We start from the raw sequence: 27298 nt of genomic DNA on the forward strand, positions 1-27298 counted from the left end.
GCTTTGTGTACAACCATTGTGTTCATGCAAGTTTCCACCAGTAAAGTTGTCATTTCCACACCCACCCCAGTAGCCTGCGTGGGTCTTTTACAATGCAAGGCCTGCTCCTAACAAAAGCTGTCGAAATTGTCGTTTTGCAGTACCCACGTTAGCGCCATGTTTTTTCAGAGCCCCAAGTTCTTCATTATTCATTTGGTATGACTGTCCAAAAGTAGGTCTGATCATACACTCTTCTGTATATATGTCAAACTGTCACGCCTGTAAGTTATGTTTTGGTTTTGGTCATGCTATGTTTAGTTTTTGGACATTCAGTCACGTTTTTCACTTCCTGGTTTTGTTTGTTTCCATGCCAACGCATTAGTTCCCACCTTGTCACGCCCCTGCCCTCAGTCCCACACCTGTTCCTGATTATCACAGCCAGTATTTAAGTAATGTTCATTCTGTTCATCATTCTGGGATCTTCACACTCGCACACACGCTACCCATGCTGCACCTCCTTCATGCCCTCGTCCATAGTTCCATGCCGTGTAAGTTTTTGTATCTATGCCATGTGCTAGTTTTGTTTATAGTTTATCATTATTCATGCCAATCGAGCAAGTGTTTTTGTTTCATGTTTGTAGTTTTGCATTTATGCTAGTCTTTTGTTTGTTCATAGCCAAGTGTCTGTACCTCCTTGTGAGCGCCCTTAGTTTGTTTCTTTTTTATTATAGTTTTAAGTAAACAACTATGTACTCACGTCCACACCTCGCTCGTGTTGATCCTCATCTGCATCTGTGCAGATTATGTGATTGAAATAAAGACCATCACTGTGCTCACGTAGGTGTGAAATCTAATAAAAATGTTGCTTAACACCAATATAAATATTAAGATGTAGTGAGAGCAGCTGTCCCAAAATAAGGAAAGATGATTATACTGGTTCACAATTTATTAAAATACAATTAAAACCAGTCACGTTGTGAACACTAAAATAACAAAATGGTAACGAATGTGATGGGCGAGGGTACAGTCAGGCGTGTGGGTCCATGTCTTGGCTCTGCCCACTTCCACGGCGTCCTCCTGCACACACAATTAAAAGGGAGGCAGGCCACGGGGATAAAATCAACCAAAACCACGGAGACGCTATCCGGGCTGACGTCACACTTACACGCAAGGCAGGATTTGTAGTCCCGCGTCAACGTAATGGGTACGCCCACTCTTCGGTCACTCGCAGGACCTACGTGGCCCTACCCGTCCCGCTCCGCCTCCTGGTCGCTCCGGGGGTCACGGCAGGTCCATGGATCCAAATCGCCCCCTGTCCACAGAACCACACAGCCACCGTACGACGCACGAGCCCACAGCCAAAGTCAGTTGGGTGTCCCCACAGATCCACAACACACGGCACTTACTTGGGCGACAGAGTTTCCTCTGCCCCTGCCTGTTGTGAACGTCTTGGGGTTCGTTCCGGTAGCCTGCAGGGTCTACTGTGTGGCCCGGGGGTTCCTTCCCAGTCTGCGTGCGTCTACCGGGTCGCTCTCGGCAAAGACAGTAGATTCTACCCCGTCCCGGCCAGAACCTGCCGAATCCTGCCGTCCCCTCTCCTCCTGGCAAAGCCTGCCGTTTTTCCTCTGTCGACCCTGCTCCCACCACTTTTCTCTCCTCCTGTCGCTCCTTTTAAATGTACGCAGTCCTAATGCTCCACAGGTGTGTCCAATTTCCCGTGCCGTTGGATTGGGCACTATGGTTGTTAGGGGCAACCAGCTAAAAGGGACAATGTCTTAAAATGCCAGCAAAGTTCACATGGAGTAAAACATACAATTAAAAGGACAATCAAATTCTAAAATATAAAAACGTGCAATTAAAAATACAATCAATCAATCAATCAATCAATCAATGCTTATTTATATAGCCCCAAATCACAAATGTCTCAAAGGACTGCACAAATCATTACGACTACAACATCCTCGGAAGAACCCACAAAAGGGCAAGGAAAACTCACACCCAGTGGGCAGGGAGAATTCACATCCAGTGGGACGCCAGTGACAATGCTGACTATGAGAAACCTTGGAGAGGACCTCAGATGTGGGCAACCCCCCCCTCTAGGGGACCGAAAGCAATGGATGTCGAGCGGGTCTAACATGATACTGTGAAATTTCAATCCATAGTGGCTCCAACACAGCCACGAGAGTTCAGTTCAAGCGGATCCAAGACAGCAGCGAGAGTCCCGTCCACAGGAGACCATCTCAAGCGGAGGTGGATCAGCAGCGTAGAGATGTCCCCAACCGATACAGGCGAGCAGTCCATCCTGGGTCCCGACGAGCGGTCCATCCTGGGTCTCGAATCTGGACAACCAGTACTTCATCCATGGTCATCGGACCGGACCCCCTCCACAAGGGAGGGGGGGACATAGGAGAAAGAAAAGAAGCGGCAGATCAACTGGTCTAAAAAGGAGGTCTATTTAAAGGCTAGAGTATACAGATGAGTTTTAAGGTGAGACTTAAATGCTTCTACTGAGGTAGCATCTCGAACTGTTACCGGGAGGGCATTCCAGAGTACTGGAGCCCGAACGGAAAACGCTCTATAGGCCGCAGACTTTTTTTGGGCTCTAGGAATCACTAATAAGCCGGAGTCTTTTGAACGCAGATTTCTTGCCGGGACATATGGTACAATACAATCGGCAAGATAGGCTGGAGCTAGACCGTGTAGTATTTTATACGTAATTAATCAATCAAATTCTAAAATGTAAAATAACATGCGATGTAAAATCCACAGCAATAAAACACTATGAAACTTGCATGGCAATGAAACATATAGAATCCCCTACTTGTGTCCCATCACTTAGGGGATGAGGATACGGAAAACAAAGAACCAATTGGTGTCCTGAGTTAAGGAGAGCAAAACACCAACATAAGCAGAAGGTCAACAACAAATTCACTGACCACCGAGACTTACAACTGGGAGAGAATCCAGGTCATCACGAAATACAAAGCTACTCCACAAACCTGTGTCAGTGACCCCTCTCTATCCTCGGGGACTGTGCGGACCAGCTGGCTGTTGTTCCTGAGTGCCTCAAATCTGCCATCATCACACCTGTCCTTAAAAGGGGAACTGCATATTTTTTGTAATTTTGCCTATCATTCACAATTCCTATGCATGGAGAGGTTATCAGGTGACCACGGATCAGCCTCCACGGATGAGGCGCGAGCTGTTCAAAGTCGGGCCCCGGGATGGACCACTCCTCTTTGCATCAGTTGGTCACATACAGTACTGCGCTGCTGATTTCCCAATTGACTGAACTTCCACATGAAGTCGTGTTCCGGGGCAACGACTCCTTATGCCTCAGTCGGTGACATCTCATTGCCCCCCAACGTGTCTACATGCAAGAGGATCCCCTGCTGGCCCCATTATGGACTGGACTCTCCCATTATTAAAGGCCTACTGAAATGAGATTTTCTTATTCAAACGGGGATAGCAGGTCCATTCTATGTGTCATACTTGATCATTTTGCGATATTGCCATATTTTTGCTGAAAGGATTTAGTAGAGAACATCGACGATAAAGTTCTCAACTTTTGGTCGCTAATAAAAAAGTTTTACCTGTACCGGAAGTAGAAGCCGATGTGCGTGTGACGTCACCGGTGTGAGGGCTCCTCACATCTGCACATTGATTACAATCATAGCCACCAGCAGCGCGAGCGATTCTGACCGAGAAAGCGACAATTTCCCCATTAATTTGAGCGAGGATGAAAGATTCGTGGATGAGGAAAGTTAGAGTGAAGCACTAGGAAAAAAAAGAAAAGAAAAAAAAACGCGATTGCAATGGGAGCGATTCCGATGTTATTAGACACATTTACTAGGATAATTCTGGAAAATCCCCTATCTGCTTAATGTGTTAAAAGGGTTTTAGTGAGATTATAAAGTCATACCTGAAAGTCGGAAAGCTGCGGTGAAGCCAATGGAGGAGCCAAGATAACAGCTGGTGCTGGAGGACGCTAACGCCGCACAAGTTTCCGGTAAGAGCCGACTTAATATCACAATTTTCTCATCCAAAAACTTGCTGGTTGACATGTGGTAGAGAAACATGTTCGCTAAAGCTTCACAACAAACAAAGAAACATTTGCAGTGTTTCGGTTGCTAAAGACAGCTGCAATCCACCGCGTTCCACCAACAGCATTCTTCTTTATAGTCTCCTATATTAATTGAACAAATTGCAAAAGATTCAGCAACACAGATGTCCAAAATACTGTGAAATCATGCGATGAAAAAAGACGACTTTTAGCCGTAAGTGGTGCTGGGCTAAAAATGTCCGCTCAACCAATAATGTCACAAACACGCGTCATCATAAGCGTCATCATTTCGCGACGTTTTCAACAACAAACTCCGTGGGAGATTTAAAATTGTAATTTAGTAAACTAAACCGGCTGTATCATTGATATATAAACTATCAGACAGCGTGGTCGGTAGTAGTGGGTTTCAGTAAGCCTTTAACTGTATCCACTCAGCATCCATTGGACCGGTCACCCAGGGGGGATCCTCACATCTGCCGTCCCTTCCAAGGTGTCTCGTCGTTCCTTTCTACCACAATTTTCTAAAATCGATCTAATAGCTCAATGTCAATGGTAGTTATGGAACTCATGAAAGACATAAAACATCAATCAATAAAGAGTTCACTGTCGGAGTTTTTGTTGACCAAAGCAAGGTATTCGCTTTTAAAGAATATGGGAAGATTTGTTGTCAGAGACACTGCACATGTTTGGCTCAACAGTTATTTCAGTGACATAGAACAGTATGTAGGCCATGGGTGTCAAACTCTGGCCCGCCGTGTAATTTCACTTGGCCCTTTAGGCAATATCAAATTAACATTAAAGCTGGCCCGCTGCTGTATCACCGCATTCACCGCTAACACTCTTACTTGCCAACCCTCTCGATTTTCCCGGGAGACTCCCGAAGTTCAGTATCCCTCCCGAATTTCATCCCGGACAACAATATTTGGGGTGGCCTTTAAAGGCACTGCCTTTGGCGTTCTCTACAACCTCTCTCCACGTCCGCGTTTCCTCTTTCCTCTATACAAACAGCGTGCCGGCCCAGTCACATAATATGTGCGGCTTATACACACACACAAGTAAATGCAAGGCATACTTGGTCAACAGCTATACAGGTCACACTGAGGGTGGCCGTATAAATAACTTTAACACTGTTACAAATATGCGCCACACTGTGAACCCACACCAAACAAGAATGACACATTTCGGGAGAACATCCGCACCGTAACACAACATAAACACAACAGAACAAATACCCAGAACACCTTGCAGCACTAACTCTTCCGGGACGCTACAATATACACCCCCCGCTATAACCAAACCCTGTCCACCTCAACCCCACCGCCGAAAAGAGGCATTCAATTTTTATTTAAATTTTATTTGATATGCCATTGATATTTTTTAATAATTATTATAATTTGAAACTCGATTTTGCATGTCACTATAAAGTTATATAAGCCTTGCTTGTTCAAGATTCAATGCAAAACTTGTTTGGGTCCCTATTAAAAGGTTAAATTGTTCAACCTCGGCCCGCGGCTTTGTTCGGGTTTAAATTTTGACCCACTCTGTATTTGAATTTGACACCCTTGATGTAAGCTGTCACGGCGCGTTCTCAACCCCGCATGCCACCTGCGGTAAGCTCTATCAGCGCCTCCGATGGCAGCGCGCCAGGGCATGCACTGCTCGCTCCTGGGACTAATGAAGGCAAGCAGTATAAAAACCAGCGGACCCGAGGAACCTGCGCCGGAACTTAGTTCACTCTTAGTAGTAAGCATCCCGTCTCTGGCTTCCCCCTCCTGCGTACAGGCTCTCTCCTTGTGACTTTCTTGTTCTCAAGTCTTATGTCCTTTGTGTTCCCCGCAGTTTTTATTTGATTGAATGATTGATACTTTTATTAGTAGATTGCACAGTTCAGTACATATTCCGTACAATTGACCACTAAATGGTAACACCCGAATAAGTTTTTCAACTTGTTTAAGTCGGGGTCCACGTTAATGAATTAATGGTAATTCAGTGTGTTTCCTGTTCCCCGTGATCGAGCTGTGTGCCTCGACTCCTCTCTGGATTTTGGACTGCCTCCCTTGATCCTCGACGGCTGCTTGGACACGGACCTCGTTGCTTCTCTCTATCCCCCAACAACTTCATTACCCACTGACTACCTTCTTGCCTTGCCCATGTGGTCTAACAAAATATTCATCCAACACGCACTTACAACAAACAAACACTGGTAACATTTACATTGTTAATCCTACACATCGTTTCACAGCAAACACATAGAGTAGCATACCTCTCCCATACACTCAATAAACCTGTTGAACCGATCCTGGTTTTGGTGTCGCCTCCTTCCCCCACCGTACGTAAAATAAGCATTAATAATATTGATTCAGACATGGCAAAGATAACCAATAGAGTTCCACAGGGCTCAGTCCGAGAGCCAAAACTGTAGCTACTTGGAGGTGCATCCGTTTGAATCACACCTTCACTCGCGCTTCCCTCTCCATCACAGTCAGGTTAATTTTCACCGTCTGTGTTTTGTTCATTATCTGAGTTACATGATGCTCTGTGTGAAGCATCTGTGTCACTATCAGCGGTTATGTTCTCTTTATGTTTTTCACATCCTGTTTTAGTGTGAATATTACTTTGTGTAATATATAGATAGATAGATATATAGATAGTACTTTATTTATTCCTTCAGGAGAGTTCCTTCAGGAAAATTAAAACCTTCAGGAAAATTAAAATTAATTTTAATTAATATTCCTGTCTTTAATTTGTGTGTGCACTTTATTAAGTCGTGAGTGATGAACTCTAACTAGAATATCTTCGTGTCTTACAACCACGACGGCTTCATCTTGACCAATCACCACTCCTGGTCCCTTCCACTCTGCACTATCTCCTCGTTTATAGTAAACCTTTTCTCCTGTCTCATATTTTTCATCCGTGTATCTGAGCTGTTTTCTTAAAGGCCTACTGAAACCCACTACTACCGACCACGCAGTCTGATAGTTTATATATCAATGATGAAATATTAACATTGCAACACATGCCAATACGGCCTTTTTAGTTTACTAAATTGCAATTTTAAATTTCCCGGGAAGTGTCCTGTGGAAAACGTCGCGGTATGATGACTCGTATGATAATTTGTACGTTTGACGTCTTGGGTAGTAGCGGAAATTATTTTCCAGTCCGATCCAAGCTATAAGTAGTCTGCTTTAATCACATAATTACACAGTATTCTGGACATCTGTGTTGCTGAATCTTTCGCAATGTGTTCAATTAATAATGGAGAAGTCAAAGTAGAAAGATGAAGGCGGGAAGCTTTTAGCCTTTAGCCACACAAACACAGTCGGTGTTTCCTTGTTTAAAATTCCCGAAGATGAAGCTTTACTATGGATCAGAGCGGTCAAGCGAACATGGATCCTGACCAAATATCAACCGGCAGTTTTCGGTGAGAAAATTGTGGTAATAAGTCAGCTCTTACCGGAGACATCAGCAGAGCTTCTGTCTTGCTGCAGCTGCATGACTTCCCTCAGAGACTCTGGCGTCAACACACCCGAGGCCACACCCTTCCGACTTTCAGGTACTTTATAATCTCACTAAAAGACAAGTAACACAATAGGCAGATAAGGGATTTTCCAGAATTATCCTAGTAAATGTGTCTAACAACATCTGAATCGCTCTCACTGCATTCGCCTTTTTTATTTATTTATTTTTTCTAGTCCTTCACTCTAAATTTCCTCATCCACAAATCTTTCATCCTCCCTCAAATTAATGGGGGAATTGTCGCTTTCTCGGTCCGAATAGCTCTAGCTGCTGGTGGCTATGATTATAAACAATGTGAAGATGTGAGGAGCCCTACAACCCGTGACGTCACGCGTACATCGTCTGCTACTTCTGGTAATGGCAAGGCTTTTTTATTAGCGACCAGAAGTTGCGAACTTTATCATCGATGTTCTCTACTAAATCCTTTCAGCAAAAAAATGGCAATATTGCGAAATGATCAAGTATGACACATAGAATGGACCTGCTATTCCCGTTTAAATAAGAAAATCTAATTTCAGTAGGCCTTTAATGCCCTTCTTATCCTCTCTGAACATTTAACTTCAGTGAAAAGCCTTCCTTAAGGCATGCAAAGCTGATATGTGTTCTCCTACTCTTGTGCTCATTGTAGAGCCCTCTAGTGCAGGCAGCTCATTTACCAATACAGTGGGACGGTTAGGATTATGACCAAATACCAGTTGATGTGGACTAGAACCATGTACATTTTGCATGGAGTTCTTAGCCTTTAAGGCCCAGTCCAAGGCAGAGCACCAGTCACAATCTTTTTCCCGTTTAACTTGCTGGACGATGTTTGTGAGTGTCCGGTTATGACGTTCCAATAGTATATTGCTCCATGGACTGTATCCTTCGGTTGTCTTGATCTCGATATTCACTCTCAGTTGCCTCTAAACACCTCCACAGAAGATTTGGAATCAACACATGATTGAACTGTTGACACTTGCTTGAATGTAAAGTGTTATTCAGAGATAGAGCATTCATCACTTCGGAATTGAGGGAATTTTATGTGCAATATGTTTGGTTTCATGGTCTACTTACCAACAAAATATGTCTATTTATATGTTGATAGACTCCTACCTAAAGAAATGTATTTATTGATACATAAATGCCATGTTTTTACAAAATAAATCTCAATTTGTGTTTTAATGAATTTATTTTGACATGTTTTTATATTTTCTATGTATTATTATTTTTTATCTTAGGGATGTAACGATAAAAAGTATGTTGATAAACCGCGGTACAATTCTTGACGGTTTGTAATACCGTTTAAATTTGTAATTACCGAAAAAAAATTCATTTATTGATGCATTTAGGCAATACTGCCTACTTCCTAGGAACAGAGTGAGGGGGCGGAGCGCGGGGCGTGGTTGGGGGCGTGGTTAAGAGTCAAATATTTAATATATATATATATATATATATATATATATTAAATATATACACATATATATATATATAATACTTGACTTTCAGTGAATTCTAGCTATATATATATATATATATGTATTCTATTATATATATATATATATATATATATATATATATATATATATATATACATATATATATATCCATCCATCCATCCATTTTCTACCGCTTATTACCTTTCGGGATATATATATATATATATATATATATATATATATATATATATCAATAAAAGAAATACTTGAATTTCAGTGTTCATTTATTTACACATATACACAACAGTATAAACCAGGCCAGGGCAATTATTTTCACTTGGGGGCCAAATTTAGAGGAAAAAATGTGTCTGGGGACCGGTATATCTATTTTTAGGAACACTAATACAAAACCTCACAATAATGTCGGATTGAATGCTAAAAACTTTATGACAAACCACGTTAAAAGAGGAATGGAATATTTATTGTTTTCTATGAACGATAAAACTCTGATTATTGAGAACAAATGAACGTCACACCCCCTCTCAATCGACATATTTTACCATCAAGCCAAATGCAACACAAATGCAACAAACACAGCGAAATATGAACATGAAGGGTCAAAAAACAAAAAACATCTACAATCCGGTATATCTGATACTTCACTAAACTTTCTTGTAAAAATCTCCTTCCACGTCTGTCCCTGACACCCGCATTTCAGGATGGCCACTCTGGAAACACTCTGTGGAAACGCTCCCCACCCACACTGCTTGGTGCCTCGTCTGAGCTGCTGTGATGTAGGTTACCATAGTAACTAGTAGGGTTGTACGGTAAATGGGTATTAGTATAGTACCGCGATACTAGTGAATCATATTCGGTACCATACCGCCTCTGAAAAGTACCGGTCCGCCATACCCTAAGATTTTCTGTAAAAATAAAGCCAATAACGGAATTTTTTCTGGTCCTTTTTATTTAGAAAAGTAATGAAAATTATCAAAATAATATTGGTATCAGGACAACACAAGTCACTAAAATAACATGCAAAAGCGCAGATTCCAACCTTTGAAATATGTTGTATAGTTTAAGACTTATGGTACTTTGAACACATCACTGCACATCATAATGGCAGCTACACTTTCCATCTTAAATATCTTAAAAAAATATTTGGGAATGTCCGGCAGAACAGATTGAAAAGATAAACGGGCCACATATGGCCCCCGGGCCGTGATTTGCCCAGATCTGGTATATACCATCCCTACCAGTACCGGCTTAGCAAGTTTGATTTGATTTCAGCCCATGCAGATGTTTAATCTGTGTGTAATGTACCATGGGCCAAAATGATTCAATATAATTGATAAATAAAAGCTCTGCCATGTTTTTAATGAATCTTTAGACCTACTATGCTACTGTGTTTTAATGTTGGTCATTATAATGGTACTTGGAGAGTGTTTTCTGAGGTGGTACTTGATGAATAAAGTTTGACAACCACTGTTATAGACATCGGGGCCCAACTTTTCCACGACTGGGGGGCCCACTCAAATATTAACGGTGATTTTGTAATCTTACTCTTGATTGAATCATAGTCAATGATTATACATAAGCTACTTACAGTTTACAATCTTTTTAAATGACATATAACCATGTTTTAATCACAAAGATTATTGTTTATTTAACACGCAAACCTTAGGCAGTCAGGCTGATTAGAAATAGAAGTTCTAACCAAATATACTGAAAAAAAGACACTCGGAAAAAAAAACGACAAAAAATATATTTTCATACAATTATTCTGTTGTAAAATACACACGATAAATTAATAATAAATATATTTTAAAATAAACTGTCAAAAAATTAAAGTGTAAATGACAAGTTCACCACTTTAGTCTTCATTTTTGCGCTGAAGAAACCTCTCTATGACTCGTCACATCATCCAATGTGACTCATGATCTGGTTCGGCAAGTTATTTAAATTGGCCTGGCAAGTCCTTTAAATGTTCCGCCACATCATTTATTGTGACCAGCTACATCATTTAATGTAGCCCGGTCTTTATTCAATGTGGCCCTGCACATCATTTAATTGACATGCAACATAATTTAATGTGGTACGCCATCTTATTAAACTTGGCCCTCCACATTTTTTAATGTAGCCACAGCTTTAGCATTTAAAGTGGACCCACACATCCTTTAAAGTAGACAGCCTTGGCATTTAATTTGGCCCACCACCACATTTAATGTAGCCAGCCTTGGCATTTAAATTGGCCCTCCACATCTCTTAATGTAGTCAACCTTGGCATTTAATTTGGCCTTCCATATCATATAATGTAGCCAGCTTTGGCATTTAAATTGGCCCGCCACATCATAATATGTAGTCAGCCTTGGCATTTAACGTGGCCCTCCACATCATTTAATGTAGCCACAGCTTTAGCATTTAAAGATAGATAGTACTTTATTGATTCCTTCAGGAGAGTTCCTTCAGGAAAATTAAAAAGTATCATATCATATCATATAATGTAGTCAGCCTTGGCATTTAATGTGGCCCTCAAAAAAACATTTAATGCAGCCAGCCTTGGCATTTAATGTGGCCCTCCATATCATTTATAATGTAGCCAGCCTTTGCATATAACGTGGCCCGCCACATTATTTAATCTAGTGGCCCTCCACATTATTTAATCTAGCCAGTTTTGGCATTTAAAGTGACTCTCCACATCATTTAATGTAGCCAGCCTTGGCATTTAACGTGGCCCTCCTCATCATTTATAATGTAGCCAGCCTATGTATTTAAATTGACCCTCCACATTATTTATAATGTAGCCAACTTTTGCAGTAAAATTGGCCCTCCACATTACTTAATCTAGTGGCCCTCCGTATTATTTATTCAAACCAGCTTTGGCATTCAAAGTGGCCCTCCACATAATTTAATCTAGCCACCGCTGGCATTTAAAAAGACCCTCCACATCATTTAATCTAGCCAGCTTTGGCATTTAAATTGGCCCTCTACATCTCTTAATGTAGTCAACCTTGGCATTTAAAATAGCTCTCCACATCATTTAATGTAGCCAGCCTTGGCATTTAAAGTAGCCTTTCACATCATTTATTGCAGTCAGCCTTGGCACTTAATGTGGCCCTCAAAAAGCATTTAATGTAGCCAGCCTTGGCATTTAATGTGGCCCTCCACTTCATTTAATGTAGCCAGCCTTGGCAATTAAAATGGCCCTCCACATCATTTAAGTAGCCAACCTTGGCATTTAATGTGGCCCTCCACATCATTTATAATGTAGCCAGCCTTTGCATTTAAATTGGCCCTCCACATTATCTAATCTAGCCAGTTTTGGCATTTAATGTAGCCAGCCTTGGCAATTAAAGTGGCCCTCCACATCATTTATAATGTAGCCAGCCTTTGCATTTAAATTGGCCCTCCACATTATTTATTCTCGTGGCCCTCCACATTATTTAATCTAGCCAGATTTGGCATTTAAAGTGGCCCTCCACGTTATTTAATGTAGCCAGCCTGGGCATTTAAATGGGCCATCCACAACATTTAATGTAGTCAGCCTTGGCATTTAAAGTGGCCCTCGACAACATTTAATGTAGCCAGTTTTGGCATTTAACTTGGCCCTTCACATCATGTAATGTACTGTAGGCAGCCTTGGCATTTATCCTAGCCCGCCACATCATTTATTGTAGTCAGCCTTGGCATTTAATGTGATCCTCCACATCATTTATAATGTAGCCAGCCTTTGCATTAAATGTGGCCCTCCACATCATTTATAATGTAGCCAGCCTTTGCAATTAAATTGGCCCTCCACATTATTTATTCTAGTGTCCCTCCACATTATTAATCTAGCCAGCTTTGGCATTTAAAGTGGCCCTCCACTTCATTTAACGTAGCCAGCCTTGGCAATTAATGTGGCCCTCCACATCATTTAATGTAGCCACCCTTGGCATTAAAGGTGGCCCTCCACATCATTTATAATGTAGCCAGCCTTTGCATTTAAAGTGGCCCTCCACATTATTTAATCTAGCCAGCTTTGGCATTTAAATTGGCCCTCTACATCATTTAATGTAGCCAACATGGGCATTTAAACGGGCCATGCAAAACATTTAATGAAGTCAGCCTTGGTTTTTAAATTGGCCCTCCACAACATTTAATGTAGCCAGCTTTGGCATTTAATTTGGCCCTTCACATCATGTAATCTACTGTAGGCAGCCGTGGCATTTAAAGTGGCCCGCCACATCATTTAATGTAGCCAGCCTTGGCATTTAAAGTGGCCCTCTATATAATTTCATGTAACCATCCTTGGCATTTAAAGTGGACCTCCACAACATTTAATGTAGCCAGCCTTGGCACTTAATGTAGCCCTCTATATAATTTAATGTAACCATCCTTGGCATTTAATGTGACCCTCTACATCATTTAAAGTAGCCAGCCTTGGCACTTAATGTGGTCCTCTATATAATTTCATGTAACCATCCTTGGCATTTAATGTGACCCTCCACATCATTTAAAGTAACCAGCCTTGGCACTTAATGTGGTCCTCTACAACATTTAATGTAGCCAGCCTTGGCATTTAAAGTGGCCCTCTATATAATTTCATGTAACCATCCTTGGCATTTAATGTGATCCTCCACATCATTTAAAGTAGCCAGCCTTGGCACTTAATGTGGTCCTCCACAACATTTAATACATCCAGCTACAGCCAGCCTTGGCATTCAAAGTGGCCCTCTATATAATTTCATGTAACCATCCTTGGCATTTAAAGTGGACCTCCACAACATTTAATGTAGCCAGCCTTGGCCTTTAATCTGGCCCTCTACATCATTTAATATGGCCCGCCAAATAATTTCATGTAGCCAGCCTTGGCATTTAAAGTGACCCTCCACAACATTTAATGTAACCAGCCTTGGCATTTAAAGTGGACCTCCATATAATTTCATGTAACCAGCCTTGGCATTTAATGTGGACTTCCACAACATTTAAAGTAGCCAGCCTTTGCTTTTAAAGTGGCCCTCTACATCATTTAACGTAGCCCTCCATATAATTTCATGTAGCCAGCCTTGGCATTTAATGTGGCCCTCCACAACATTTAATGTAGCCAGCCTTGTCCTTTAACCTGGCCCTCCACAACATTTAATGTAGCCAGCCTTGGCATTTAATGTGGCCCTTCACAACATTTAATGAAGCCAGCCTTGGCATTATAGTGGCCCTCCACAACATTTAATGTAGCCAGCCTTGGCATTTAATTTGGCCCTCCAAAGAAAGAGTTAGATTTGGTGTTTTGTTGTTTGTTTTCATTGCTGTTATTTTAACAGTTTTTTAAATACAAAAACAAGGTTAATTGTTTTTATTTACCACTTTGCCTTTCCTTTTGCATTTTAATCGTCATTTTGATTTTTGTAACAGCTGAATAAGCAGGACAGTTATAGTATGAATTAATATTTATGAATGATTTAGTCATCTTTGTTGTTAGTAAGCACTTGCCTAAAATAACTTAAGCTGCATTTAGAAGTCGATGGACGAATTAGAGCCATTAAATGTGTTTACGCTTTATTATCCGATTAGTCGACTAACTAGCGGACTGGACATTGGCCGAGAGTGGAGTCGGCTGTCTTGGTTGCTTTGTTGGGTCTGCTTCTGTCTCTGGCCATGCTCCCTCCTCCCCAGCGGACGATGGCGTGGAACACCGCAGAGGCCACCACAGTGGATATGTTTCTTTTACTTTTTATTCATAGCTGTATGTAGAAGTGTCTGGTTGTATCTGCTGCTTTAATGTCTTTAATGTCCTCTGTGTTCTTTGATGTTTGATGTTTCCCTCTTACACACATGTAAGAGGGATGTGTACTATGGCTATGAGTTGTTCTTTTCCCTTGTCCTCAGTCTGCACCCCCACTCCAGGGCCTAGGCTAAGACCGATTCTTTAATTTTTTTTTAATTTTATTTTAATCTTCTATTTTTTTCTCCCATCCCCCCACCCCTTGTTTACCTGTATGTCATCTTTTTTGTAAGGGGCGCTGGAAGCCGGCAGACCCGTCAGCGATCCTGTTCTGTCTCCCCGTAATGTTTGTCTGATCTTGAATGGGATTGTGCTGAAAATTGTAATTTTCCTGGAGGAACTCTCCTGACGGAATAAATAAAGTACTATCTAATCTAATCTAATCTAATTGTTAAAATAATCGTTGACTAATCGACTATCAAAACGTGGTTTCAGCCCTATTTGCCACATTATTTATTCATCTAATGTGATCGCCACACCATATAAAAGGGGTCCTCCACGTCATTTAAAGTGGGACCACCACATCATTGTTGAGCCGCAAAAATTATCCATTCCTCAGCTGTGTTTCGAATGGGCCGCAGTTGCGCTAAATTGAAATACACTTTCCCACCACTTGTGGCAGTAATGACAATATCATACAAACAGAAGAAGTCTGGGGATAAAGTCACTGAGCAGTTTTTTCGGCGCAAAAATGATGACTCAAGTGGTGAAGATGTAATGTCATTTGCACTTAACTTTCATTGAGAGTTACTCTAAGAAATATATTTAATAATATTTGCACTAATTTACTTAGAATGTATTTATTTTAAACCTGTGTAACTGTTATGTAAATTAATCTTTTCCATCAGTTTTTATGAGTCTCTTCTTTTGCAGTTTCTATGATTAGTATTTATTTTCGTAATCTGGTTGACCTAAGCCTTAGTAATAATCTTAGTGATTAACACGTGGTTTCATATCATTTGACAAGGTTTATCCTTGTATGATTGAATAAAATAAATTGAGTGTAAATATTTGACCCCCGCTATAGTGGAAAGCTCATTAAGTTAAGTCAGGTTAAGAACCCCTGACTTAATATAAAGTAGCCCAATACATAATTTTTGTGGGCCGCTCCGTCATTTAAATGGACCTGGCACATAAAGTGTTGCAGCACATCATTTAATGTGGCCTGTGAAAGGTTGGAAAGTACAATTTTATAGACAAATGATATTATTTATAGTTGTGAGGGCGGGGAGGTGGTTGGGTGTGTTTTGTTTTCTTCCCAGAGGGGCGTAACAGAACTTAAATGAGACTGCGATTCTGAAACTGTGGCTCCATCTAGTGGTACGTCAAACAATCACTTAATTAAAGTACATTGTTTTATGTTTTTGTATTTTTTTTAACAAAGTGCTACTATTCAAATTTTAAGTTAATTGGCCAAAAATATTAAACATACTTGTTAAATAAAATCTCTGCTATGTTTTTAATGAATACTTAGGCCTATTAGGCTGCTGTATTGTAATGTTGGTACTTATGGTGGCACTTGGAGAGCAATTTTATTTCGGAAATGATACTTGGTGTTGCTCTAAAACAGGGGTGTCAAATGTACGGCCCGTGAAAAGGTTTTATCCGGCCCGCGGGATGAGTTTGTCAAGTATACAAATGAGCCGAAATTTTTTGAATGAAAGAAACTGCTGTTCTAAATGTGTCCACTAGATGTCACAATAGCAATTATTTTTATATTTGTAGATGATGCTTCATACGGTAAAATAAATAAACCACATGATATTAGCGCACCAGTCGAGGAAAATGAGCAATCTACATAAATAACATCCTGTAATTTGATTTTGATATTATTTTCTGATCTTGAACATTATCACATAACTTGTTCTGAAAGTATAAATAACGACATATAAAATAAAGTTGGAATACTGTCAACCGCAACATGGAAGTGTAAAATCAACAACAACAACATTGTGATTTGTACAATTTCAGAATGTGCTTGTTCTATTTTTAAACAAAGAAAACAATCTGAAGTTGTCTTTATTATTAAGTTATTGTGGCGTGATTTTACCAGTCCGGCCCACTTGGGAGTAGATTTTCCTCCATGTGGCCCCCGATCTAAAATGAGTTTGACGCCCCCTGCTCTAAAGTAACATTACTCCTGAGTACAATTTTTGGCTGCTCTACTCAGCTCTGATTGGCTCCAGCTTTACAGCGAGGATACGCGGTATAGAAAAGGCATCATCATGTGAACAGCACAATAAAACAACACGGATATTTGTGAAACCAAACTGGACAATATTGACAGCTTTGTGCAATATACCGGTATTAGTATAATACCGCAATACTAATGAATCATATTCGGTATTATACCGCCTCTAAAAAGTACCAGTGTCGCACCCCCGCCGTTGTAACGTTGTGTCATTGCTGGTTTTACGAGCAGGGGAGCATGTTCGGCAGCACATGATCACTGAGTAATTACAAGCTGACACAGTGTGTATACAGAAAAGGGAGATCGGACGCATTTTGGCTTAAAAACTTACGATAAAGGTGAAGTTATAACACCGAAACGCCCTCAGGAAGAGGTGCTTTAAGACATGGCTAATTAGCTAGCGGCGAACGTACATTCGCAGTTTGCAGTGTTTTAGCTACTTCTAAATCACAAATCATCGCCTCCATGGTGACAAATAAAGTAAGTTTCTTACAAGTATCATCCCTGCAGGATGAGGAATAGTTAAACATGTTTCACTACACTGTAGCTCACCCGCTTGATGAGGTAAACAAACGCCATTGTTGGATCTACACCTGACATCCACTGTAATGATACAAAGTACAGGAGCGATATTACTATGATTACGTCGATATTTTTTGGCATCACATCTTCTTTAAAATGTATATTATGTTTATAAACTCCGGAAATATGTCCCTGGAAACATGAGGACTTTGAATATGACCAATGCATGATCCTGTATCGACTTGGTATCGGATCGATACCCAAATTTGTGGTATCATCCAAAACTAATGTAAAATATGAAACAACAGAATAAATGATTATTACATTTTAACAGAAGTGTAGATAGAACATGTTAAAAGAGAAAGTAAGAAGATATTAACAGTAAATGAACAACTAGATTAAAAATGCATTTTCTACCACTTGTCCTTAATAAATTTGACAAAATAATAAAATGATAAATCACACAATATGTTACTGCATATGTCAGCAGACTAAATAGGAGCCTTTGTTGTTTTACTTACGAATAAAAGACAAGTTGGCTTGTTTGTTCACTATTTTATTTAAGGACTAAATTGCAATAAAAAACATATGTTACATTTTTTGTTAAAATAAAACCAGTAATGACATTTTTTGTGGCCCCCTAAAACAGGGGTCCGCAACCCAAAATGTTGAAAGAGCCATATTGGACCAAAAATACAAAAACAAATATGTCTGGAGCCGCAAACAATTAAAAGCCATATTACATACAGATAGTGTGTCATGAGATATAAATTGAATTATGAGGACTTAAAGGAAACTAAATAAGCTCAAATGTAGCTACAAATGAGGCATAATGATGCAATATGTACATACAGCTGGCCTAAATAGCATGTTAGCATCGATTAGCTTGCAGTCAGGCAGTGACCAAATATGTCTGAATAGCACTCGACACAAGTCAGTAAAATCAACAAAACTCACCTTTGTGCATTCATGTACAACTTTAAAAGTTTGGTGGACAAAATGAGACAGAAAAAGAAGTGGCAAAAAACACGTCTTCGAACGTCGGAGAACGTTATACATGTAAACAAACTAAGGTGAGTTCAAGGACCGCCAAAATTAGTAGGACAAAACGGCGCTAACCAATTACTTGAATCAGTGAAGCATGTTTAATATAAGCAGTGTGCTTTATAGCAGTGGGCCCCAACATTTTTGTAGCTGCGGACCGGTCAACGCATGATCATTTGTCCCGCGGCCCACCAGAAGGGGGTGGGGGGGATTCTTTTTTGGGGTTGGTGCACTAATTGTAAGTGTGTCTTGTGTTTTTTATGTTGATTTAATTAAAAAAAATAATAATAATAATTATATATATATATTTTTTTTTGTTAATTAAAAAAAAACATAAAAATTATTTTAAAAATTCTTCTGTGGCCCAGTACCAATCGAGCCGAGGCCCGGTACCGGTCCGCAGTTCGGTGGTTAGGGACCACTGCTTTATAGCAAATTTTTTTTTCTTTTTTCTTTGTCATGAAAAAGGGAGGTTTTTGTCATGAAAATGTGAGGTTTTTGGGGTTGGTGCACTAATTGTAACTGTATCTTGTGTTTTTTATGTTGATTTAATTTTAATTTTTTAAAATTTTTTTAATTAAAAAAAAAATATATATAAAAAAATATTTTTTTTCTTTGTCATGAAAATGGGAGGTTTTTGGGGTTGGTGCACTAATTGTAAGTGTATCTTGTGTTTTTTATGTTGATTTGATAAAAAAAAGTATATATATATTATTATTACTATCTTTAATCAAAAATAAACATAAAAATTAAGAAAAAAATTATTCTGCGGCCCGGTTGGGGACCACTGCTTTATAGCAATTAGGGAGGTTTGTGTCATGTTTGTCCTCCCATCCATCCATCCATTTTCTACCGCATATTCCCTTTTGGCGTCGCGGGGGGCCCAAAGAAACCAAATTAAAACAAAAAACTTTTTTTTCCCCTCATCTTTTTCCATTTTTCATATATTTTTGAAAAAGCTCCAGAGAACCACTAGGGCGGCGCTAAAGAGGCGCATGCGGTCCCGGAGCCGCGGGTTGCCGACCCCTGATGTAAACAAACTACGGTGAGTTCAAGGACCACCAAAATTAGTAGGACAAAACGGAACTCACCAAATACTTGAATCAGTGAAGCATGTTTAATACAAACAGTGTGCTTTATAGCAATTAGGGAGGTTTGTGTCATGTTTGTCCTCCCATCCATCCATCCATTTTCTACCGCATATTCCCTTTTGGCGTCGCGGGGGGCCCAAAAGAACCAAATTAAAACAAAAAATGTTTTTTCCCCTTCACCTTTTTCCATTTTTCATATATTTTTGAAAAAGCTCCAGAGAGCCACTAGGGCGGCGCTAAAGAGGCGCATGCGGCTCCGGAGCTGCGGGTTGCCGACCCCTGATGTAAACAAACTATGGTGAGTTCAAGGACCGCCAAAATGAGTAGGACAAGACGCCGCTCACCAAATACTTGAAACAGTGAAGCATGTTTAATACCAACAGGGAGGTTTGTGTCATGTTTGTCCTCCCATCCATCCATCCATTTCCTACCGCATATTCCCTTTTGGCGTCGCGGGGGGCTCAAAGGAACCAAATTAAAACAAAAAAATGTTATTTTCCCCTCATCTTTTTCCATTTTTCATATATTTTTGAAAAAGCTCCAGAGAGCCACTAGGGCGGCGCTAAAGAGGCGCATGCGGCTCCGGAGCTGCGGGTTGCCGACCCCTGATGTAAACAAACTACGGTGAGTTCAAGGACCGCCAAAATGAGTAGGACAAAACGCCTCTCACCAAATACTTGAAACAGTGAAGCATGTTTAATACCAACAGGGAGGTTTGTGTCATGTTTGTCCTCCCATCCATCCATCCATTTCCCACCGGTTATTCTCTTTTGGGATTGTGGGGGGCCCAAAGAAACCAAATTAAAACAGAAAATGTTTTTTTCCCCCTCACCTTTTTTCCATTTTTCATATATTTTTGAAAAAGCTCCAGAGAGCCACTAGGGCGGCGCTAAAGATGCGCATGCTGCTCCAGAGCCGCGGGTCGACCACCCCTGATACGGTGAGTTCAAGGACCGCCAAAATGAGTAGGACTAAACGGCGCTCACCAAATACTTGAATCAGTGAAGCATGTTTAATACAAACAGTGTGCTTTATAGCAATTAGGGAGGTTTGTGTCATGTTTGTCCTCCCATCCATCCATCCATTTTCTACCGCATATTCCCTTTTGGCGTCGCGGGGGGCCCAAAGGAACCAAATTAAAACAAAAAATGTTATTTTCCCCTGATCTTTTTCCATTTTTCATATATTTTTGAAAAAGCTCCAGAGAGCCACTAGGGCGGCGCTAAGGAGGCGCATGCGGCTCCGGAGCCGCGGGTTGCCCACCCCTGATGTAAATAAACTACGGTGAGTTCAAGGACCGCCAAAATGAGTAGGACTAAACGGCGCTCACCAAATACTTGAATCAGTGAAGCATGTTTAATACAAACAGTGTGCTTTATAGCAATTAGGGAGGTTTGTGTCATGTTTGTCCTCCCATCCATCCATCCATTTTCTACCGCATATTCCCTTTTGGCGTCGCGGGGGGCCCAAAGGAACCAAATTAAAACAAAAAATGTTATTTTCCCCTGATCTTTTTCCATTTTTCATATATTTTTGAAAAAGCTCCAGAGAGCCACTAGGGCGGCGCTAAGGAGGCGCATGCGGCTCCGGAGCCGCGGGTTGCCCACCCCTGATGTAAATAAACTACGGTGAGTTCAAGGACCGCCAAAATGAGTAGGACCAAACGGTGCTCACCAAATACTTGAATCAGTGAAGCATGTTTAATACAAACAGTGTGCTTTATAGCAATTAGGGAGGTTTGTGTCATGTTTGTCCTCCCATCCATCCATCCATTTTCTACCGCATATTCCCTTTTGGCGTCGCGGGGGGCCCAAAGGAACCAAATTAAAACAAAAAATGTTTTTTTCCCCTTCACCTTTTTCCATTTTTCATATATTTTTGAAAAAGCTCCAGAGAGCCACTAGGGCGGCGCTAAAGAGGCGCATGCGGCTCCGGAGCTGCGGGTTGCCGACCCCTGATGTAAACAAGCTATGGTGAGTTCAAGGACCGCCAAAATGAGTAGGACAAGACGCCGCTCACCAAATACTTGAAACAGTGAAGCATGTTTAATACCAACAGGGAGGTTTGTGTCATGTTTGTCCTCCCATCCATCCATCCATTTCCCACCGCTTATTCCCTTTTGGGGTAGTGGGGGGCCAAAGAAACCAAATTAAAACAAAAAATGTTTTTTCCCCCTCACCTTTTTTCCATTTTTCATATATTTTTGAAAAAGCTCCAGAGAGCCACTAGGGCGGCGCTAAAGAGGCGCATGCGGCTCCAGAGCCGCGGGTTGCCGACCCCTGATACAGTGAGTTCAAGGACCGCCAAAATGAGTAGGACTAAACGGCGCTCACCAAATACTTGAATCAGTGAAGCATGTTTAATACAAACAGCGTGCTTTATAGCAATTAGGGATTTTTGTGTCATGTTTGTCCTCCCATCCATCCATCCATTTTCTACCGCATATTCCCTTTTGGCGTCGCGGGGGGCCCAAAGGAACCAAATTAAAACAAAAAATGTTATTTTCCCCTCATCTTTTTCCATTTTTCATATATTTTTTAAAAAGCTCCAGAGAGCCATTAGGGCGGCGCTAAAGAGGCGCATGCGGCTCCAGAGCCGCGGGTTGCCCACCCCTGATGTAAACAAACTATGGTGAGTTCAAGGACCGCCAAAATGAGTAGGACAAAACGCCTCTCACCAAATACTTGAAACAGTGAAGCATGTTTAATACCAACAGGGAGGTTTGTGTCATGTTTGTCCTCCCATCCATCCATCCATTTTTCTACCGCTTAGTCCCTTTTGGGATTGTGGGGGGCCCAAAGAAACCAAATTAAAACAACAAATGTTTTTTCCCCCTCACCTTTTTCCATTTTTCATATATTTAAGAAAAAGCTCCAGAGAGCCACTAGGGCGGCGCTAAAGAGGCGCATGCTGCTCCAGAGCCGCGGGTTGCCCACCCCTGATACGGTGAGTTCAAGGACCGCCAAAATGAGTAGGACAAAGCGGCGCTCACCAAATACTTGAATCAGTGAAGCATGTTTAATACAAACAGTGTGCTTTATAGCAATTAGGGAGGTTTGTGTCATGTTTTTCCTCCGAAAGAAACCAAATTAAAACAAAAAATGTTTTTTTTCTTCTTTTTTTTTTCCCTGCGATGAGGCGGCCACTTGTCCAGGGTGTACCCCGCCTTCCGCCCGATTGAAGCTAAGATAGGCACCAGCGCCCCCCATCACCCCAAAGGGAATAAGCGGTAGAAAATGGATGGATGGATGGAATTTATTTTTTTTCCTCCTCATCTTTTTCCATTTTTCATATATTTTTGAAAAAGCTCCAGAGAGCCACTAGGGTGGCGCTAAAGAGCTGCAGGTTACCGACTCCTGCCCCAAAAGAACCGAAAAGTATAGAAATAATTTTTGTGTGGTATCGGGACAACACTAATAACGACATATTTGGATCGACCCCATAAGCGTCGAAAAGGGGGGGGGGGTAAAGGAGACGGATTCTAGGGGCCCATGACGGAGGGGGGCCCAGAGAGGTCCCTAATGATGATGAAATTATGTGTTGGGGGCCCTGTAAAGATTATTTTCATGGGGCCCAAAATCCCTAGCGGCGCCCCTGCTCCCGGTGCCCACAAGCGGTTGCCAGACGCGGCAGAGCCGTGCGTAATTACGCATTACGCGCCTCGCTAAGTGTTGGCGTGTCCGCGGTGGAGGAGCCGCCTCAGCCTGGTCCTGAACTCGGGCCGCATGAGGCAGTAGATGACGGGGTTGAGGCAGCTGTTGGCGTGCGCCAGGCACACGGTGAGCGGGAAGACGTAGGTGTGCACCACGTAGTAGGCCCGGTCCCACTTGGCCGCGTTCAGCTTGACCAGGACGCTCCACAGCGTGATGGCGTGGTTGGGCATCCAGCACAGGAAGAAGGACAGGACCACGATGGTGACGGACTTGGTGACCCTGGACCTCCGCCTGGGGTTGGCGGTCTTCATGCTCCTGGTGCGGATGAGGCGCAGCAGCCGGACGTAGCTGACGGACACCACGCAGATGGGCACCACGAAGCCCACCAGGATCTTGTGGAGGTGGTAGACCGCCAGCCAGTCCTGGCCGCCGGGGAACTTCAGCAGGCACAGGTTCTCCCCGGAGACGCGGCTGACGGTGGAGAAGACGGCCGTCGGCAACGTGGCCGCGGTGGCGAGCGTCCAAATCGCCGCGCAGGCGCATCGGTCGGAGCGGCGGGAGCTGCGCGCGCAGGTGTGCGGCAGCGCGGACGCCAGCGCCAGGTACCTGGTGACGCTCATGGCGGTGAGGAAGAAGACGCTGGCGTACATGTTCATGACGGTGACGGACAGCACCGCCTTGCACATGGCGTCCCCGAACGGCCAGCTGAAGTCCCGCGCCGTGTCCACCGCCCAGAAGGGCAGCGTCAGCACGAACTGGAAGTCGGTCACCGCCAAGTTGAGCACGAAGAAATCCAACCTGGACGTCCTGCGCTGCCGCCGGGCGCCCAGCAGCAGGAAAACCAGCAGGTTGCCCAGCAGACCCGCGGCGCACACCGCGGAGTACACGCAGCAGATGAGGACGCGGAGGAGCGGGCTCCCGTCCGCCGACACGTCCACGTCCTCCAGCTGCCTGAAAAGGTCCGACGCGGTCCGGTTGGAAACTTGACTTTGGTTGTCTTCAGCCATCTTTCCGCTTCCAACTCAGAAGAAGTGTGATGGATGATGGAGCTCAACTCCGCAGCATCTTTACACGGCCCCCCCCCCCTTCCTGAGGAGCATCTTCTTCATCACAGAGGTCATCGTCACCACGCACTTGTCAATAATATGACGTGACTGCTGATTGATATACGAACAGAAACATTGAGGTGAATCGATCAACACGACTCTCTGCTGCCACCCAGCGGTCAGCAGGGAAATTGGGGCCCAAAATAGAATTACCGTATTTCCTTGAATTGCCGCAGGGCGCTAATTAATTTAAAACCTCTTTTCACTCCTGTGCTTACCAAAGACATGCAGTAAAAGTAAGCATGCGCTAATTAATTTTAAACCTCTTTTCACTCCTTCGCTTACCAAAGACATGCGGTAAAAGTAAGCATGCGCTAATTAATTTAAAACCTCTTTTCACTCCTTCGCTTACCAAAGACATGCGGTAAAAGTAAGCATGCGCTAATTAATTTAAAACCTCTTCTCACTCCTGCGCTTACCAAAGACATGCGGTAAAAGTAAGCATGCGCTAATTAATTTAAAACCTCTTCTCACTCCTGCGCTTACCAAAGACATGCGGTAAAAGTAAGCATGCGCTAATCAATTTAAAACCTCTTTTCACTCCTGTGTTTACCAAAGGCATGCGGTAAAAGTAAGCATGCGCTAATTAATTTAAAACCTCTTCTCACTCCTGCGCTTACCAAAGACATGCGGTAAAAGTAAGCATGCGCTAATTAATTTAAAACCTCTTTTCACTCCTTCGCTTACCAAAGACACGCGGTAAAAGTAAGCATGCGCTAATTAATTTTAAACCTCTTCTCACTCCTGCGCTTACCAAAGACACGCGGTAAAAGTAAGCATGCGCTAATTAATTTAAAACCTCTTCTCACTCCTGCGCTTACCAAAGACATGCGGTAAAAGTAAGCATGCGCTAATTAATTTAAAACCTCTTTTCACTCCTTCGCTTACCAAAGACACGCGGTAAAAGTAAGCATGCGCTAATTAATTTTAAACCTCTTCTCACTCCTGCGCTTACCAAAGACACGCGGTAAAAGTAAGCATGCGCTAATTAATTTAAAACCTCTTCTCACTCCTGCGCTTACCAAAGACATGCGGTAAAAGTAAGCATGCGCTAATTAATTTAAAACCTCTTCTCACTCCTGCGCTTACCAAAGACATGCGGTAAAAGTAAGCATGCGCTAATTAATTTAAAACCTCTTTTCACTCCTTCGCTTACCAAAGACATGCGGTAAAAGTAAGCATGCGCTAATTAATTTTAAACCTCTTCTCACTCCTGCGCTTACCAAAGACACGCGGTAAAAGTAAGCATGCGCTAATTAATTTAAAACCTCTTCTCACTCCTGCGCTTACCAAAGACATGCGGTAAAAGTAAGCATGCGCTAATTAATTTAAAACCTCTTCTCACTCCTGCGCTTACCAAAGACATGCGGTAAAAGTAAGCATGCGCTAATTAATTTAAAACCCCTTCTCACTCCTGCGCCTACCAAAGACATGCGGTAAAAGTAAGCATGCGCTAATGATTTTAAAACCTCTTCTCACTCCTGTGCTTACCAAAGGCATGCGGTAAAAGTAAGCATGCGCTAATGATTTTAAAACCTCTTCTCACTCCTGTGCTTACCAAAGGCATGCGGTAATAGTAAGAATGCGCTAATTATTTTAAAACCTCTTCTCACTCCGGCACTTACCAAAGGAATGCAGTAAAAATTTGAGTGTGATGTAAGCTTGGACCTTAAATCCTAATGAATAGCTCTTAATCTGCTTGTCTTTATGCGATTTCAAATTACCGGTATTGAAATCAGCTTCCTCCATTTTGAAAATGATGACAGGGGAAGTGTCACTCGTGATGTCACAACTTTGACCGGGCGGTAATACTAAGCATCCGCTAATTATTTTGGGAAGCGAGTTTGACCCAGCAGTACTTCAAGGCAGGCGCATACTATATGCCCTGCGGCAATTCCATGTGAAACTTAAAAAAAAATAAAAAAATCTATTAAATGTATTTTTTTGCACTAAAATTATGGTAAATAAATCTGTATTATACCAAAATCCCATTAAATATATTATTAATTTAATATGTTATATTTAGATTGATTCTTTTCAGTGCAAATTAAGTTATATGCATATATATATATATATATACATACATGTATATATACACATATATGTATATGTTTATATATAAATACATATACTGTATGTATATATATATATACATACACTGTATATGTATACATATACATATATGTATATATACACATATATATGTATGTTTATATATATAAATACATACACAGTATATGTATATATATACATATACTGTATATATATATACATATACTGTATGTGTATATATACATATATTGTATGTGTATATATACATATATTGTATGTGTATATACAGTATATATACATATATTGTATATGTATTTATATATATATAAACATATACATTTATATGTGTATGTATACATATATGTATATATACAGTAAAAATATGTGTATATATATTTGTATACACAGTATATATGTATACACAGTATATATATATACATATATACAGTATATATGTATATACAGTATATGCCCGAATGTAGCTGAGATAGGCTCCTGCGACCCCGAAAAGGGACAAGCGGTAGAAAATGGATGGATATATATATGTACATACATATACAGTATGTATGTATGTATGTGTATATATATATACATACATACATATATACATATATATACACATACATACATACATACAGTACATGTATATATATATATATATATATACATACATACATACATACATGTATATATACATATACACACATGTATATATACATATATATATTCACACATATATATATATATATATATACATACATGCACCTGGGGATAGGTTGATTGGCAACACTAAATTGGCCCTAGTGTGTGAATGTGAGTGTGAATGTTGTCTGTCTATCTGTGTTGGCCCTGCGATGAGGTGGCGACTTGTCCAGGGTGTACCCCGCCTTCCGCCGATTGTA

The 27298-nt window shown here is 41.4% G+C and overlaps 2 protein-coding genes across 2 annotated transcripts in view; both read right to left on the minus strand.

Moving 5' to 3' along the window:
- Positions 1-907: 907 nt before the first annotated feature.
- Positions 908-27298, minus strand: part of LOC133542916 (E3 SUMO-protein ligase PIAS1-like) — a 173406-nt gene continuing 147015 nt past the window's right edge. The window contains exons 14-16 of the mRNA XM_061887176.1: positions 1386-1737; positions 1145-1291; positions 908-1056 (exon numbers count right to left, since the gene is read on the minus strand). The gene's annotated coding sequence lies outside the window, so the exon portion shown is untranslated. The remainder of the gene's footprint in view (positions 1057-1144; positions 1292-1385; positions 1738-27298) is intronic.
- rxfp3.3a1 (relaxin family peptide receptor 3.3a1) lies at positions 22993-24336 on the minus strand. Its single transcript, XM_061887085.1, has one exon. It carries the CDS (start codon positions 24243-24245, stop codon positions 23250-23252), a length of 996 nt encoding a protein of 331 aa, XP_061743069.1. The 5' UTR covers positions 24246-24336; the 3' UTR covers positions 22993-23249.

Source organism: Nerophis ophidion, linkage group LG25, assembly GCF_033978795.1.
Source record: "Nerophis ophidion isolate RoL-2023_Sa linkage group LG25, RoL_Noph_v1.0, whole genome shotgun sequence".
Classification (NCBI taxonomy): Eukaryota; Metazoa; Chordata; class Actinopteri; order Syngnathiformes; family Syngnathidae; genus Nerophis; species Nerophis ophidion.